The 17193-nt window shown below is 44.0% G+C and overlaps 1 protein-coding gene across 1 annotated transcript in view; it reads right to left on the bottom strand.

The window, feature by feature from the left end:
* Positions 1-17193, bottom strand: part of SYN3 (synapsin III) — a 265520-nt gene that overhangs the window by 183585 nt on the left and 64742 nt on the right. Inside the window, exon 4 of the mRNA XM_054032562.1 lies at positions 16155-16246. Within this exon, the coding sequence (XP_053888537.1) occupies positions 16155-16246 (92 nt within the window). The remainder of the gene's footprint in view (positions 1-16154; positions 16247-17193) is intronic.

Raw genomic sequence — 17193 nt, 5'->3', positions numbered from 1 at the left:
CCACTGACTATGGGGACTATTTTACATTTAAACAAAGTTTGCATCAAGGGCATTGGAAAAACTTCCATATTGCATTAAAATTCTTAAGAGAAATTAGTTCTGTCCCCAGGACCCATTACGTCACTGACTTTGAACATTTTCCTTGCTATGAGACTATAATTTCAGTCCTTAGGATGTATGAACTGGAACTATTTTGGTTTTATAGCCCCAACTTATATTTCCGTCACTCTGGCTGGGAAATCTGAGATGGCGATTCTGGGCCAGATTGTGGCAAAGAGTATTGAGAATAAAACCCAGAGCTGCTTGTGGTTTTAAACTTTGTTTTATTTGTTGGCCTTGGACTTTTGTTATTAATCTAGACATGGCAAGAAGGATGCTTTGCCCTTGTTGTGAGGCAAGAGGCAGAGGTTTTGAAACATCAGACACCCTCCCCTGTAGTATTTCTAACCCACACGGACTCTTTAATGCAGTGGGCATCAAAGGTGGCATGTTTCTCAATCAGTGAAAGGTACAATAAACATCAGGAGGGCTGTACTATTGAATGTGCAGCTGATGTATGGATCTTCCTACGGTCAATGAAGTGAGGCAAGTGGCGACCCCATGCTGAGAAACAGCGAGAGAATACAAATCTTGGCCGTTTAACTGCTTGACTTCTGCTGACAGTTCATGTAGAAAGCACCCACTGGGCAGCCAAACATCCCCAGAAAAGAAATTAACTCTCTGGATGCCAAACATTCAGGATTCAGTGCCCCCCCCCCAGTGGGCTGTTAAACATTCTAGGGTCTAAGCAACCAGATGCTCTAGGTGCATCTTAATTTCCCTCAGGTTCAAGAAGATAGGTTGGCACAGCAGCACAAAACTATTAAAAAACACCCAACACCCAAACCCTTCCTTGCAACCAGTTTTGGAATTGGTCCTTACTGAGCTGGAATGTATTTTATGCACGCTGTCCTGGTACTAGCTTTTGTGCCCACACATGAACTTGCTATATTGACATGCACACCTTTCCCCCCACCAGCCAATGGTGAACATTCAAGGGTAAGATGGAGAATCACACTCTAAAAAAAGCTGTTACCAGCTGAAACTCTGGGTTGAAAGACTTCAGCCTGCTTGAAGTTTAGAGAAAACTATGGACTTTTAGATACTGAGGAAGCAGGAGATCCCAGTATAACAGATGGCAATGATAATGCAGAGTAAATGATGGAGCCCTGCTCTCTAAACTCTATGTCTTGTATGAGAATAGGATCGGTTTCATTGGTCAGAACCCCTCCACTGAAAAAAAACACTGGGAGAGGGAAGAGGGTGCCAATAACCATAGACAATAGTATGATTCTGCCCTACCACTGCCCCGGGCTATGGATCTCTCACAAGCCACAGCTGAGAAGTGGATCTCTCTTTGGAGATGTGGGGCAATAGCCAGGTCCCAAAGTATCTTGAACAATAAGAAACAAGAGGAATGAGTGCAGGTTCTGCAACCACTAAGGTAAAAGCAGCAAGTGTGACGAAGAGGAGTCTTCTAGGCATCTATAAAAGAGAAACTGAGCCTAGTGGGAAAATGGGAGGCCAAAGGGTAGAAACTGCAAGAAGAGAGATCAAAAGGAAAACAAAGGGCATCATCCCTCGGGAAGCTGGCGAGCCAGCAACTCATAAGGGCGATGATATGAATAGCAAGCAGCTGTGTGCCCTCGTACCTGGGGAGAAAGAGGCTTGGTTCCCACACAGAAGAGGATTTCTCTCAATGACGTACATTTAGTTTTCTTAGGAGAGTAGATCACTTTTGAAACAATTATTCATTCAGAGGGGGAAACCATGTTCTAATATTATGAGCCCTTGAATTTTAGAATGGCTAACAGTATTAGTTTCCTTTCCCAGCTCCACGCATCCACACAACAAGCAACAAGAATGACAGCCTAAACAGAAAGCTGACACGTCATCTAAAAGAGAAAGGGTTGAGAGAAGACTCCCTTTTCAAATGACATTAAAATAATTGGGCCTGGCAGGTTCTGTAGCATCTATGCATTGAAGTCCCAAGTACCCTCATCTGATGGGGCTAGGAGTGTGGAAATGGTAATGCAGGCTCAGCTCTTGACCAACCCCCTCAACCCAGGTTTCAGAATAGCACTGATGGGCCTTGGTTGCATAGAACCACCTCTAGGCCTCCTTGGCCAAAACAAAGGCTGCCCGAAAGCAGATAGGCAGAGGAAGAAGCTACCTCAGACATATAGTGGAAAGCAAAATGCTACGGATAAATGTGAAGTGTGAAAATCCAGAACAGCAGCTCAGAACATACCAGCAATAATTTGTAGCTGTGCCTTGTATGCTTCGCGCAGGTGCCCTACCTTTCCTAGATGGATGTAGGCTTCCTGAATGCACACACCCTCCTCTCTACTGAGACCAGATGGCTGCAGCTTTTGGCAGAAGAGAGAGCCCTTCGTCATCCCAGCCTCCCCAAAAGCTCTTTCTCATACTCAGCAGAATCTAAAGATGCAAGTCCGATTCGCATTTACACTACACACCACTTTGGCAGTGTAAAAGAGCTTTCAAATGGGGATAGCTATAAACTAGAATGGCATGCAGGACTGTCATGTAAATGAGAATCAGACCCTTTGCCATTTAAACACTCCCACAAAAAATTCATTTTCGGGTTAAACTGATTTGCAATATTATATTTTAAAACGTATTTTAGGTTTATTCTTCTCTAATGCCGACCTTGGAATGGGCGTGCATGGCTTTGTCATCTCTAGGCTTGGACTGTGGTATTCTCTACTTAGGCAACAAAGAGTCTGGTGGCACCTTAAAGACTAACAGATTTATTTGGGCATAAGCTTTCGTGAGTAAAAACCTCACTTCTTGCATCCGAAGAAGTGAGGTTTTTACTCACGAAAGCTTATGCCCAAATAAATCTGTTAGTCTTTAAGGTGCCACCAGACTCTTTGTTGTTTTTGTAGATACAGACTAACACGGCTACCCCCTGATACTCTCTACTTAGGGTTACCTAGAACCTCCAGAAGCTCCAAACAGTGCAGAGTATAGCTGGCTACCTCCTGAGAGGTGCAATTCACCACAAGCACAAGAACTTGCAGTTCTCTCCTAGTCTGATGTAACTTCCCACTTGTGCCAGATGCTATTCAAAGTGAGTGGCTGCCTCTCACCCTAGAGCTCATCATGGCCGTTCAGATTGGAAGGCTCTTGTTGTCCGTTTCCATAGTCAAGCACCCCAAAAGTGGCAGAAGTGGATCACAGTTGAAAGTCTCCTGCCTTTGGAAGCTGGAAGCGTCTCGACTATGAGGCCACCATGCAAGACATTTATTTTGGTTCGTATTTGACTGACTGCTTTTTGTTTTGCTCCAATGTGTTTTAGTTCCGTTTTCTAAATGGTAAAACTAATTTTAGCAATGGCCCCAACTCAGAGACATGGATCCAAACACCCATGGCTTTAGGGAAAATCTGAATCCAGATCCTAACTTCTTGGCTCATGCTCAACTATACCTACATTTGTGTTTCAGTATTTGCAATTGCACCACTTAGCTGTCTTGGCAACAGGTGTGATAGAAATTAGTAAATAAGCATTTGAAGGACAATTTAAGGGAATTTTTTTCCTGTTGTTCTCATAGTTAAACACTCCAGGAGCAGCAGCAATGGCTCTGACAGTGGACAATGCGCTAAGAAGCAGAAGAGAATCAGATCTGAAAAGATCATCAGTAAGATTTCACTGTAGTAGTTAGGTTCTCCAGCCATTGTGGACTGGAACACAGCAAATGACACCAGCAAATCCTGCTGGAAGGTGTCATTTCCTATTTCCTAGTTCTGATTATAGACTTAACTCTGGCTTGTTTCCTTGGTCCTTCAGTTGTTAATGGAAAACGTCAAAGAGCTTCATGAACATTAGAAAAATAAAATTCAGGACTACGTTATGCTGCCAGAACACCTTTTAAAATCCCTTCTCCCTCCTGTCAACAAGCCACCCACAGACAGTCAAAAATTACATCTACTTCCACAAATAAGGTCTGTTTGACCTAGCACTTTACTTCTGCGTCATTAGATTTCTTTTGTGACTGTGAGTGAATCACACAGGAGGGCAGCTGGCCATCTCTTCTATTCATTTCAGCACTCACCATCTAGTCACACAAAGAACAGAAGGTTGCACTACTGTGACATGTTTTTCCCTTTGCACGATGATGAGCTTACGGAGCTCTTTGACCATTCCATAGGAGGAAGGCGGTCTCTCTTTCAGTCTCGCAGGGCACTCTGTTTCTCATGTTCACACAAGAAGGCATCTCGGATACCAAAGACTGAACTAAAGTATTTTAAGTTTTCTGAATGACCAACCTGTTTTACCTAAATTCTCTTACAAAGTCTCTCTTATCTTTTCAGTACTCAAAGGGAAGGAAAATGTATAATTAAGCAATAAGATACAAAAGGCTATGTGTTGCCAGGGGATTAATGGAGTCTACAGGCAATGTTCTGAGGCACAAGGCCAAAACTGGAGTGACTTCAACTACCTAAACAGTGCAATAATCCCCCAAAGAATGCACTACCTCAGGTGTGTGTGAGCTAATATAAAATGGCATTTAGGAAATATGAACAAATCCTGTCTGTGCATTACCTGGGTGTTAGTGATATAGTTATGACATCACTGACAACCAACTACAGAGTTTGGCTATTTGTGGTTTTACATCCATTATTATATATTTCACAATGTTAGAATAACTGCATGTTCCCAGATTTCTCATTATATTAATTTAAATAGCATCGTAAAATAGAAAATCTTCCATTTCAACCAAACCCTCATGTCTTAATTTTCTACAGAAAGGGGCAAATCTTTCCTCCCTTACTCATGCAAAGAATCCCACTGAACTCAATGGGACTAATCATGTGAGTAATGTGATTGGGACTTGATCTTTGGAAAACATTATTTGACAGTGTAAAGAAGAGGAGTAGCTGTTTTAAACAGACATTTGGGGATTCTTCTGGCACAGAGAAATCCACAGGTGGCAGAGAGGGGTCCAGTGACCAAGAGAAGGGGATTATGGCAAGAGTACTGGGAGCCACTGCAGCCACCACAACTTAGAGCAGCCTCAAGGTTGCTCTAAGTTGCTTCTTCAGAATGGACTTACATCTATTGGCCCAAGGACCAGGGATTCATAAAGCTGGGTTACATGCTGCTCAAGCCATTCAAGAGCAGTCTCCAAAATCCATCCCCATATTTTTACTTGTAAACTGAACAAATTTGTCATGAAACTCAGTGATGAACAATAAACATAGAACATCACATAGCCATTTTTTGCAATCACATTTCAGAACAGAACCACACTTTAGGAAAAGTGGTAGAGATCAAAAAGTTACCAGGAAAAAGACTGAAGATTTTAACAGTCCCTGTTACAACAATGGCAGAAGCCAATGGGGTTGTACATGTGTAGGCTTGGCACATTAATTTTTTATTATTTTATCATTTCAATTGATAATAGCGAAGTTCATTTTCAAGCATTTTTTTATGTTTAGCCATTTAAATTTTCACAGAGTTGTACAAAAATTATGGATTTTAAGCTTTTAAATTTTCACAGCGGTGGAAAATTATGAGAGGGTATCAGACAATTATTTAATGGCAGACATTGAGTTCAAAATGTTAAAGCTTTATAACTAGGGCCCTACCAAATTCACAGCTGTGAAAAACATGTCCCAGACCATCAAATCTGGTGTCCCCTGTGAAATCTGTTTTTTGTGTGTAATTTTACCCTATACAGATTTTAGGATTTCATGGGGGAGACCAGGGTTTCTCAAACTTGGGGTCCCGACTCAAAAGGGAGTTGCACAAAGGACAGAAGGCTATTGTAGGGGAGTCCCAGTATTGCCATCCTTACTTCTGTGCTGGGTGGCCAAAGAGTGGTGGATGCTGTCCTGATGCCCAGCTCTGAAGGCAGCGCCCTACCAGCAGCAGTGCTGAAGTAAGGGTGGTAATACCATAGCAAGCCACCCTTACTCATGTGCTGCTGCCTTCAGACCTGGACGGCCGGAGGGTGTCGGCTGCTGGCAGAGGGCCCAGCTCTGAAAGCAGCACCACCGCCAGCAACAGCACAGAAGTAAGGATGGCAATACTGTGGACCTCCCTACAATAACCTTGCAACCTCCCCTAGAACTCCATTTTGGGTCAGGGCTCCCAGAGTTACAACACGGTGAAATTTCAGCTTTTAAATATCTGAAATCATGAAATTTATGATTTTTAAAAGCCTATGACCGTGAAATGAACCAAAATGGACGGTGAATTTGGTAGGGCCCTATTTATAACAATTACAAGCACAAATTGTCAACAACACATGTCCAAATACACAAAATAAATATCCTTAAACGAACTCTAATGAGTTCTGAAGCAGCATTTCTCTTACTTTACCTATCTGTAGGTTTTGATTATTATTGATGGAAATATATTTTGTTGCTTTGTGTGTGTACAGTGAAATCAACGTTTAGCGACATTTACTGATAAAAATTTACTCTTTCCACAGCTATACCTGTAGAACAAAGCAGACTTTGCCCCATCATTTCCAACATTAATTTTTCCTCTGAAACATCACTAATAAAAACCCAGGAAGAAAGAGATGAATAGGACCAAAAAACTGACCAAACTTAAATACTTTAACCAACTTTTGCATTCACTTCACGATTTAGCTAATGAATGATAACTCAGACCTTGGCTGCAAATTTCTTAGCAGAAGGACTACGCGTAAATGTGAAAGGGCCAGGGAGCGGTTTTAATCTCTAAATTGTTCCCCACCCTTGTCTGGTAACAGTGACTTCTGCTTTCTGGCAGCTGCCTCCACTCCAAATGTTTTCCCCAGAGCTGTCAGTATCCCACTCACACGTCGGCTGGACGCCAGCTGCTGGAGAGGTGAAGAGGGACATTATTCATCCGGGATATAACTAAACCCCGATGAGAGAAACAGTCCCTCCAAGCAGCTGTTTAACAGCAGCAACTGGAATGGATGCAACCAAAGAAAACCCTTCCCTCCCCATTGTGCTTCTGCTAAAAAAAAGGGGGGGGGAAGGGAGACGATGGTGGAAGAATAAGACAATCACCTCTCTTGTGGGAATAGTTACTAGGGTTTATAAAAAGTGTGTTGCACATGCTAGATTGTTAAATTTGTAAATACAGGCTGCTAAAGTCTACCCTGATTTACATCTTCTTCTAACCCACTGACTTCCCTGGGTTGCTGAGTGCTTATGTGAGGGTAGCAGTTTGCTGGGGGGAGAGGGCGGGTTGGTTTTTCTTTAAATACATATTTTAAAAGTTACATTCTGTTTGAAATGTACCAGCATGACATCTATTTAAAATAATCAGCCAAATTTATTTCATTTGAAATACATTTATTCTTCTGTACATTTTGTGTTAAATATATGGTACGAATTGTACTGTTATAATACAGTACATTCTGTAGATCATGGAAAAACTATACGCTAAATATATTATTTTTCCGTCTGGATTTTGGGAGACTACATTCTCCAGATCAGTTTCTTCATTGTCCTAAATTTTCCTTCCTTTGCAGGGATTCCCAGTTTGGTTTTAAAAAAGACAGGACATTTTCCTAAAATGTGTGTGGAATTTAGCCAAATGATGAAGAGGCACCAACTAGGGTTCTTCTATGAAACACAATTTCTGGAAGATGTCAGAGGTGAACACTGAGTTTTCCACTAGAGAACTTCTTGGATCAGCACATACCTACTAGCTCTCTCAAACTACTTTCATGTATCCTTTGCAGAACAGTGACAGAAAGAACCCACCCCCTAGCAGTGAGCAGTCCCTGGGTGACAAAAAATACTGATCGCCTAGCAGTGAGCAGCTAATATGTGGCAAGAAAATATCTTCATAGGACAGGAAACCAACCACCTCTTGCAAGAGACAGCCTTGGTGTGGTAGAATATCCACTTTTTGGGGTGGGTGGGGCCCTATGTGACAGGAAAACATCCACTTGAGACAGGTGGTCATCCACATGTGGAATTAAAGCATTCACATCCAAGAGCTGGCAACCTGTGTAGAGTAGGAATATACTTGCCTCCTGGAGTGGGCAGAGCTGAACATCAGGAAAAGACCTGCCCCCAGCATGGCAAGTTGCATGTGGAAGTGGCAGTTTCCCATTCCATGAGATCATATAATAGATCACAGTGCAAAAGCATGTAGTGGAGAAACACATTTTTAGGGCACGATGGATTTAGGATTGTGATACAACAGGCTCCAGCTCTGTCACTAGAACACATGCAAATGCTAAATCAGCCGGAATCAACAGAACAGTCATAATTAATTAAAGAGACGAATGGGCTTGTACTGAGGAAACAGAACATTCATTGGCCTCTCCACAGTTGTGATTGACAGGGGCATTTCAGCCAGCTAGCAGAGTGAAGCATGCACATTGTTAGACAAAATGACTGAATTGCAGGCAAAATCTGTAGTACTAACCCCTCGCCCAGCAAGAGACCTGTGCTCACCCTGTAGGATTTCCTTCCCAACAGCCAGTTTTTTAAGCATGGCTGGTTCCACTTCTCTTCACTTTCAGTCTCTCTCTCTTTGCCAGTGGCCAATTCTGTCTCATTTTGATCCAATGGAACTAACCCACTCCTTTTCTCAAGCATGGTCTGTTTGTATCAGTCTATTTAGGTACATATGACTCTCCTCACTGCAGTACCTAAACCTCTCACAGTTAGTCATTTATTATTTGTATTATGGTAGTGCCTCAGGGGGCCCAACTCACAGACCAGGACACTATTGTGGCGGGCACCATACAAACACACAAAGAGATGGTCCTTGTCCCTGGATGTTCATATCACTAGCTGGTGGCAGAAGAACTAGAGTGCCAAACAAGGCGCCTCTAACTGAAGGAGCCAACCAGGGAGGCAACAAGAGGGGAGCAATCCGGCACATCTTTAATCCATATCTTTAAAAATCTGAAACACTCCCACAGAAGCTGCTTTTCCCTGTGAAAGAAAACACTCATGGATTTCAGTGTACCTCTGCTTTCCCCTCCACATCTACCAGAGACAACAACAGCAGGCTCGCTAAGCCTGGGTGCAGGGCCAGCCCACAGCATTTTGGTACCTGAGGCGGGGAGCTCAAATGACGTCCCACACCCCCTCGCTTGGGCCAAAACTTTGAAAGGTCTCAATTCTGCCTTCCTCCTGTTCTACTCCTCTCATGGTACCGCTCTGCTACCTACCCCAATAAATGAGAACTAACAACTTAAAATGCCTCGTTCAAAAATTTTAAGTAACACTTGACTTTCAAATGCCTGAACAGCAAATGTATCTTTTCTTGTCTGCATAGTAAACACTGGCATTTTTATCTGTCTGAATAATCAGAGTGGTGCTTTCCGTGCCTTCTTGGTTGCAAAGATTTGAACTGCATTCTGAAGGTCCACAGTCTGGACCTTCCTGAAGGTCCAGCTCATGCTCTATTGAGATGGTTTCAAGGCCAACCAGCCTCTCCTGTGTCATTGTGGAGAGAAGATGTGTTTTTATTAACTTCAGCTTGGAGAAGCTGCATTCTCCACTGGCCACTGTTACAGGAAGTATGAGAAGTATGCACAGAGCAACAAAACCATTTGGAAAGAGGGTGGTCATCTTATTCCAGAACAGCCTTTGGAGTTGATCTTGCTGAAATTAAGTTGAAAGGGCTTTCAATTCATCACCTAAATCACTCGCATCAATATCGTGTGTCAACACTGTCTCTAGTGCCCTGCATTGCTGGTGTAGGTCTTCTTCAGGTATAGTGAGGAGTTTTGGAATATCATACAACATCTCAAATATACTGCTGTGTTCCTTGAGCTGCATTAAACGTTCTTCAACTGACTGTATTGCACAATCTAGCACCTGGTTAAAGAATTCAATTTTGAATTGTTGTTTGGGGTCTCTTATGGGATTATCCTGTGCCTCGTAATCAAAATGTCTTCTTCGGTGACTCTTGTATTCTTGAATGGGTGGGAAAATAGCTTCAGTGTGAAGTTCCTCTGCCAACTTCTGTGCACTCTTCAGAATGATTTGAAATCCTTCTGAGACTGATAAATTAAGTCCCAGGCAGTTTGCTGTGTGTGGGTCTTTCAGACATCACCTTAATAACCACGGTCCCGCGCATGGATATTGCACCTCTGAGCTATTGCACTCCACCCAGAGGTGGCTGCAATTCACTGGTGAAGCGATTCCTGTTTCCAAGGTGGTTAGAGATCTTTTGGAATGAAAGGTCCTCTATAGCTATAGGGCCCCTCATCAAATTGCACAATATTATTTATTTAACATTTAACTGGGAAAGTTTTGGTGCTGCATATCATCATAGGACTGCAATTGTTATGCAGGCAAGGCAGGTGCACTGCAGAATCTCCCCACGCTGCTCTGAGAAGGCATTGTGCTAATGACCCACATCACATCCACTTGTTCTGTTGCTGGTCCTACTGAACAGAGGCATCCAGAGTGTTGCAATAAGTATGGTAATTTGGTAACATGGTAAAGTGTTCACTAGAGACTACATAAGGCATCATACGGCTACTCTCTTTCCTTCTGAATTTTTGGAGACATGTGCAAGGAAGAGCTTTCAGAGTGAACGTTAGATGGAGAAACAGAGGCATAGAGAAATTAAAGCAAACATTTTCAAATGTCGATAACTCAACAGTTAGGCATCTGAATCCATATCAGGTCACTAGATAAGTGACCAGATTTTTAGAGGTACTGAGAATCCTTTGGGTATGTCTCCATTGCATCTGGGAGCAAGCCACCCAGCCCAGGTCCACAGACTCATGCTATCAAGGCTCGTGCTAGTGCTCTATAAATATCTGTGTGGGCGTGGAGGCTTGGGCTGGAATTCAGGCCCTGAAGCCTGGGGAGAGGGTGAGGGATGTGGGCTCAAGAGCCTGAGCTGCAACATCAAAGCAATGTCTGCACAGCTATGTCTAGAGCATTAGGGCGAGTGTGCGGACAAGGGCTGTGAGGCTCACTCCCAGATGTAGTGCAGACACGCCCCTCGTCCTCATTGAACTGCCTATCATTTGTGGGAGCCCCGGGTCTCTAAAAATCAGGCCACCAAGTAGGTACCTTACTCCAGCTGCCCACGTTTAACATTTTTTAGCTGAAGTGACTTGCCCAAGGTGTCACAAGCTAGTGGCAGAATCCAAAACGGCATTAAGGTCCACGTACAGCCACTCCCCGCTCTCCCCAATTGACAACACTGCCTACAAAATTATGTATTTAATTTTGTCTGAGGGAAGGGCTAGAGCTTTAAGTAATATTGCACCTTCCCGTTAAACAGGGCTTCTTTTGCAGAAAAGAGTTCCACAGTTATTTACTTGGGCAGTTTTAATCAACTGGCATAGGGACGAATAGAATGTCCTAAATCCTAGGCCCCAAAAACAATCAAAAAAGTGGTTTGAATTAAGCATGCAATAGACTCTGTCTATTCCATATGAATGACAGGGAGACCCATTGCAAATAACTGAATTTAGCTAACTAGGGAATAATTCAATTAACACAATTTAAAATGTGAAGATAATATACCAGAAAATGTTCATATGGAGTGTAGGTTAGCTTTAGTTATTTATAATCTGTTAGTACATACATGACAGTGCATTTACTATATTAAATTAGTAATTCAAACCCTTACTGCAGCACTCAGTTACCATTCCTCTGAAGAGGAGTGTGCAGAGGCCATTGCTTTTTAGGGGGCGGGGGATCCTAAATGTGCATATTAATGAGGTACCATTTTGTCCTATGTCACATTAAGGGGATTTACAGGCATTCAGGATTTTTCCAGGCATCCCGATTGTTCACATTTGCTATCTGGTCACCCTACCTGAGGCTTAAATAGTTCACCTGAACCAAGGCCCAAACAATCCCCTTGCCCAGAAAAAAATAATCTGTTGCTTTGTTTTTGTTTAATCAACATTTTCTGCACTCTGTGGCCTTGAACTTGTAACTCTCTTCAGGTTCTCCTGTAGTTTCCAGTTTCCCTGGGCCACATCAGACCTTCCATTCCTTGAGTGAGTATAAGCAATTGCTTAAGCAGAAGCTTGCTGTACTGTGGTTTGGGTATTTTAGAAGCAGAAATTACTCATGTTTCTTCTGAGGAATTCTCAGGAGCGTTAACTTAGAACCTCTCTAATTTATTCCCACAATATTACAGATCGGTCAATCCTTCCCATCTTCTTTAGGGGTTTACTCTTGCTGTGACTAGAATAACTCAACCACAATGAGTATCAAATTATCTTCATTAGGGATCTGTGTGTACATGTGCATGAGGAGCGTGCCTGGGTGAGGCTGTCTGTGGCATGTGTGGATTTATGGGTATAGAACGTATGTGCTCTTGTGGCTAGGAGAAACATGTGCACAAGGGAGGAGAAGGTGAGTTGCACGTGCACGAGAGACAAGTTGCATGTGTGTCAGGAAACTAAAGTGTGTGCATGCCTGCGTCTGTGTCCATGGCTGTACAGTGTGTGTGCCCACACACAACTGGCATGCATGTATATTTTCATGTTTATGAGCAGTATGAATTATGAGGTTATTCTGGGAATGCCTAAAGACCAATCAAGAACAGGGCCCCATTGTGCTAGGCACTGTATAAACACAGAGTAGGAGCCAATCTCTGCCCTGAACAGTTTACAATCTAAACCGTCGTGACAGACAAAAAGGTAAGGGAATGGAGCATAACACACATGCAACGTGAACAGTGTGATGGTGGCAAATGTCATGCTAGTGCCACAATATTATTGATTTTAATTTTTGGGGCAGGTTGTCATGAGCAGGGTATGAGCTAAATGGAAAGACAAAGGGAGGGAGTGGGGTGAGGAGGACAGGACTGAGGGGAAGAGGATGGGAAGGAAGGTAGGAGAGGCAGTTGTGGAGTGAATGAGTGCAGTATGACAGATGTATGTGTCATCCAGAAAAATAAGATGGAACATTGTCCAGTGTTTTCTCCTCTTCTCTTAGCTTGACTTTTGGTAGGCATGAGGGTTGGAGAGCATCTATGGGATAAGACAAAGAATGAGAGTCCCTAGTGATACAGGGTGTGATAAACCTAGTGATTTCCTACAAATCTGTTCTCCAGCCCCATACAGAAGAATTTGAATAGTGTGGGAATTCCCCTTCTGACCAAGGCTGGAGGGAGGGAAGAGTCTTTCCACAAGACTTATGAGTGTGCTCCTTTATTAGCTTCCCACAGTGAGAATTTCTTTTTCATTCTCTGTGTCTTCTAACCTGCTCCAAGGGTAATACAAGACACTTGTGCTGTGCTCCCAAGCGAGCTAAGCAGGGGGCCATACCAGCACAGGTGGTGAACAAATGCTGCATGTGTGCAGTAGTATGTCAAAGCTGAGATACGTCCAAATGGATAGAACATATGACCAGATCCACATATGCCAGGCACCCATACAGATACCCACCCACCCAAGTCACCCCACCATACAAACATCCACATCTACAAGCACACACGGACAAACACAAAGATGCATACACACCACTGCCACAGCCAGATGCACACATACTCTTTCTCATATATAAATACCCATGCAGACAGACACCCTATAATACAGACAACTCACTCATCACAAACAGAAAACACCCCCTTTTTCAGACACAAAGTTTTTATTGTCAGTAACAGTTTAATAACCGAAGGGAAATTTTGATAGACTCCTGAATAACTTTAAGGGCATGGGAAGAGAAAAGAAAATGGGATCAACACAGGTGATCTTCTTGGATAGCTTTCCAGTTTTGTATGTGAATGAACAAAGGAGTAGACTGGCACTGACCACCAGCTGATGGATGCACCAGTGGTGCAGATGGAAGCTTTTGAATGCACATAGCATGGAAATAATTTGTGCACTTGGAGGCAAAAATTAGTGGGACAAGTGAACACAATGGATGTCATAGATCTGAATTTTAAATATTTAACATAGACTCACGAAATCTTACATGGAAAGATCACTGGAAATTTGCATAGATACAAGCATGGCCACAATCATGGAAAAATGGCTGGAGAACTATAAACAAAACTCCAAAGCAGTGTATCAAGTTTGTGGGATATATTTAGTACAGGGATTGGCAACCTTTGGCACGCGGCCCACCAGGGTCAGCCCCCTGGCGGGTCGGGCTGGTTTGTTTACCTGCCGCGTCCGAAGGTTCGGCCAATCGCAGCTCCCACTGGCTGTGGTTCGCCGTCCCAGGCCAATGGGGTGGCGGGAAGTGGTGGCCAGCACATCCCTCAGCCCGTGTCGCTTCCTGCAGCCCCCATTGGCCTAGAGTGGTGAACTGCGGCCAGTGGGAGCCGCGATTGGCCTAACCTGCGGACTCAGCAGGTAAACAAACCGGCTCGGCCCGCCCGGGGGCTTACCCGGACGGGCTGCATGCCAAAGGTTGCCAATCCCTGGTCTAGTGGGATGTCCCAGTGATCAATGTGAGATCTGATTGATTCTAACATCTGTATTAATGCTCTAGAACAGGGGTGGGCAAACTTTTTGGCCCGAGGGCCACATCGGCATTGCGAAACTGTATGGAGGGCCGCGTAGGGAAGACTGTGCCTCCCCAAACAGCCTGGTCCCTGCCCCCTTCCACTTCCCGCCCCCTGACTGTCCCCCTCAGAACTCCCGACCCATCCAACTCTCCCCAGCTCCTTGTCCCCTGACCGCCCCTTCCCGGGACCCCCACCCCAACTGCCCCCCCAGGATCCCCCCATCCAACCCCCCTGTTCTCTGTCCCCTGACTGCCCCACCCCCTATCCACACTCCCGACCCCTATCCACACCCCCACCCCCTGCCAGCCCCCCTGGGACACCCATGCCTATCCAACGCCCCCTGCTCCCTGTCCCCTGACTGCCTCCCAGGACTCCCTGCCCCTTATCCAACCCCCCGCCCCCTTACCATGCGGCTCAGAGCAGCAGGAGCTTGCAGCCCCACCGCCTGGCCAGAGCCAGCCACGCCGCCTGTGCTGCCCGACAGGAGCGGCGGCCCAGAGCGCGGGCTTCGCGGTGCGCTGAGGCTGCGGGGGAGGGGGGACAGCGGGGGAGGGGCCGGGGGCTAGCCTCCCTGGCTGGGAGCTCAGGGGCCGGGCAGGACGGTCGGATGTGGCCCACGGGTCGTAGTTTGCCCACTTCTGCTCTAGAAGAATATGTAGAGAGCATACTAGTTAAGATACTGTATTTGGGTCTGTAATATAACTCATTGAGTATCGAGAAATAATACAAAGAGAACTTACAGTGGTTAGAAAAATGGGTAGGGAAGAAGATTACATTTCCAACCTGAACAAACGTAAGCTATTACATCTGGATAAAGAAAACAAAATAAATTTGAAAAATGGTAATGACAGAATAAACTAAGAAGTGAACTTAAAAAAAAATGTGATTTGGGGGGCTGCATATACAGTATAATTCCCATCATGGAATAGAGAGGTGATCATTGCTTTATATATGACATACGTATATTGATATTCTGGGCACCTCAGTACCAGAAAGAAGTGGACTAATGCTGTCTGACTAATTAAATGGATAGATGGCCAGGATGAATAGAGAGCAGCACTGTTGGATGTGCCTTTGCCTGCAGCAGACTGTGGATGATGCAAGGTGGTTATGCTGAAATGCTAACAACTACAGAAATATCCAACAGACTGAGATATTGCATCCTCCCCTGAGGTGACGCAGAAGGCAATGTTGAAGAGGAAAATCTTCCCTAAGGAAGGTGGTGCCGAAGAGCAGGCAGGTTGGTAGATGAAGTTCATGGAAGTATTCAGCAGCCACCAGACCTGCAGATATTCAAGCAGACTGTCCCAGGCAAAGTGGAACGCATATGGGGCTGGTTGTGCGTGCAAGGCAGTATTTACAGTCAAAGTAAGTCAGCAGGAGAATACGAGAGTGAAAGGTGAAATGAAGACCATTGCCTATTGGCAGTACCATCAGGCCTGAGGTTCAAAAGATTATGAGAATGGGACGTTTCTGCCTAAATTAACGGGTGGGGAAAAATGAGGATAGAAAACAACAAAACTAGGAAATCATGTACATTTGGGGTCTGATCCAAAGCCCACCAAAGTCACTGGGGGCCTGTCCATTGACCTCAGTGGGCTGTGACCAGGTACCTGACCCATCCCACTTACTCCCACATCTCCCTAAAAAAAAAAGAAATGTAAGGAAAGTCAGCGTTTCTCACCTTACTACCTTGGTGCCGTTCCTCATGACCTGCATGTCCACCATGCAGCCACCAGTAACGTAAGCAGCCAGGTTCAGCTCTGAGAACTCAGCCTGCAGTGAAGTGAAAGAACAGAGCATTACATGATGACAGAAAACACAAAGAATAAATTGACAGAAATGCAAAACTGTCTTCACACGGAATGTTTCTTTCAAAACTTTTCCATGAGGCAACAGCAGATCCAGTTACTGCTGATTTGCAATGGAAACACTGGAAAAGTGTTTATTGCTCCAACACTAATGCTGCATGACTACTCGGGATTAGATTTATGGCAATAATAAATACTAAAGGAATTAAGAATCATCAGGCCAAAAAACAAAAACAGAGGTAAAGTCATTTGAATATGACTCAAGTTCCCACTTGGAAACATTCATTTGGAATTATGTCTGAATCCGCTGTCATGGCACTGGCCAGCTATAAACCTAATGCATGAGATTTATGCCTCCCTTAATAGCCAAAAACCTCATTATGCTGCAGGAAGGTGACAAACAGGGGAATCTAGCTGAAGTGGCTTAGCTATTAAAGGTTTAACTATTAAATGTTTAGTGGAGCTGGGTAGGTTACTAAGTTAATGTTTAATTATTAAAACAATTCGGTGCATTCTCTTTATAAAGTGTAACTCACACTCACGAAAAGGTTAGCAAAGAATAATTAAGCAATTAGAGGTAAAAGGTGAGTTCCAGGTGACTACACTTGCTGCATGTCTCAGGTGGATCCCAAGGACTTCAACAGTGTCATATATGTAATAATCCCCTAGAAATGCATTTGATTGAGGGCCTGATTACCAATATGAAATATAATGAAGAAAGGAGTGCAAACTAGACTTGCAGAATGTATTGAGCAGTATATGTGGGAGTAGGATATCAATATTAGCCAGTCAGGATATTCAACATTTCTAAAGGTCTTCCCTAATTACAGTTTAATGAATAAACTGTAGTGAGGCATAGTATGTCTGTCTAAAGTGCCTATCACCATAGCTTGCAAGGTCCTGATTCTGCAA

Source organism: Malaclemys terrapin, chromosome 1, assembly GCF_027887155.1.
Source record: "Malaclemys terrapin pileata isolate rMalTer1 chromosome 1, rMalTer1.hap1, whole genome shotgun sequence".
NCBI lineage: Eukaryota > Metazoa > Chordata > Testudines > Emydidae > Malaclemys > Malaclemys terrapin.
Note: the sequence above shows the minus strand (reverse complement) of the source record. Positions and strands in the feature narration are given on the sequence as shown.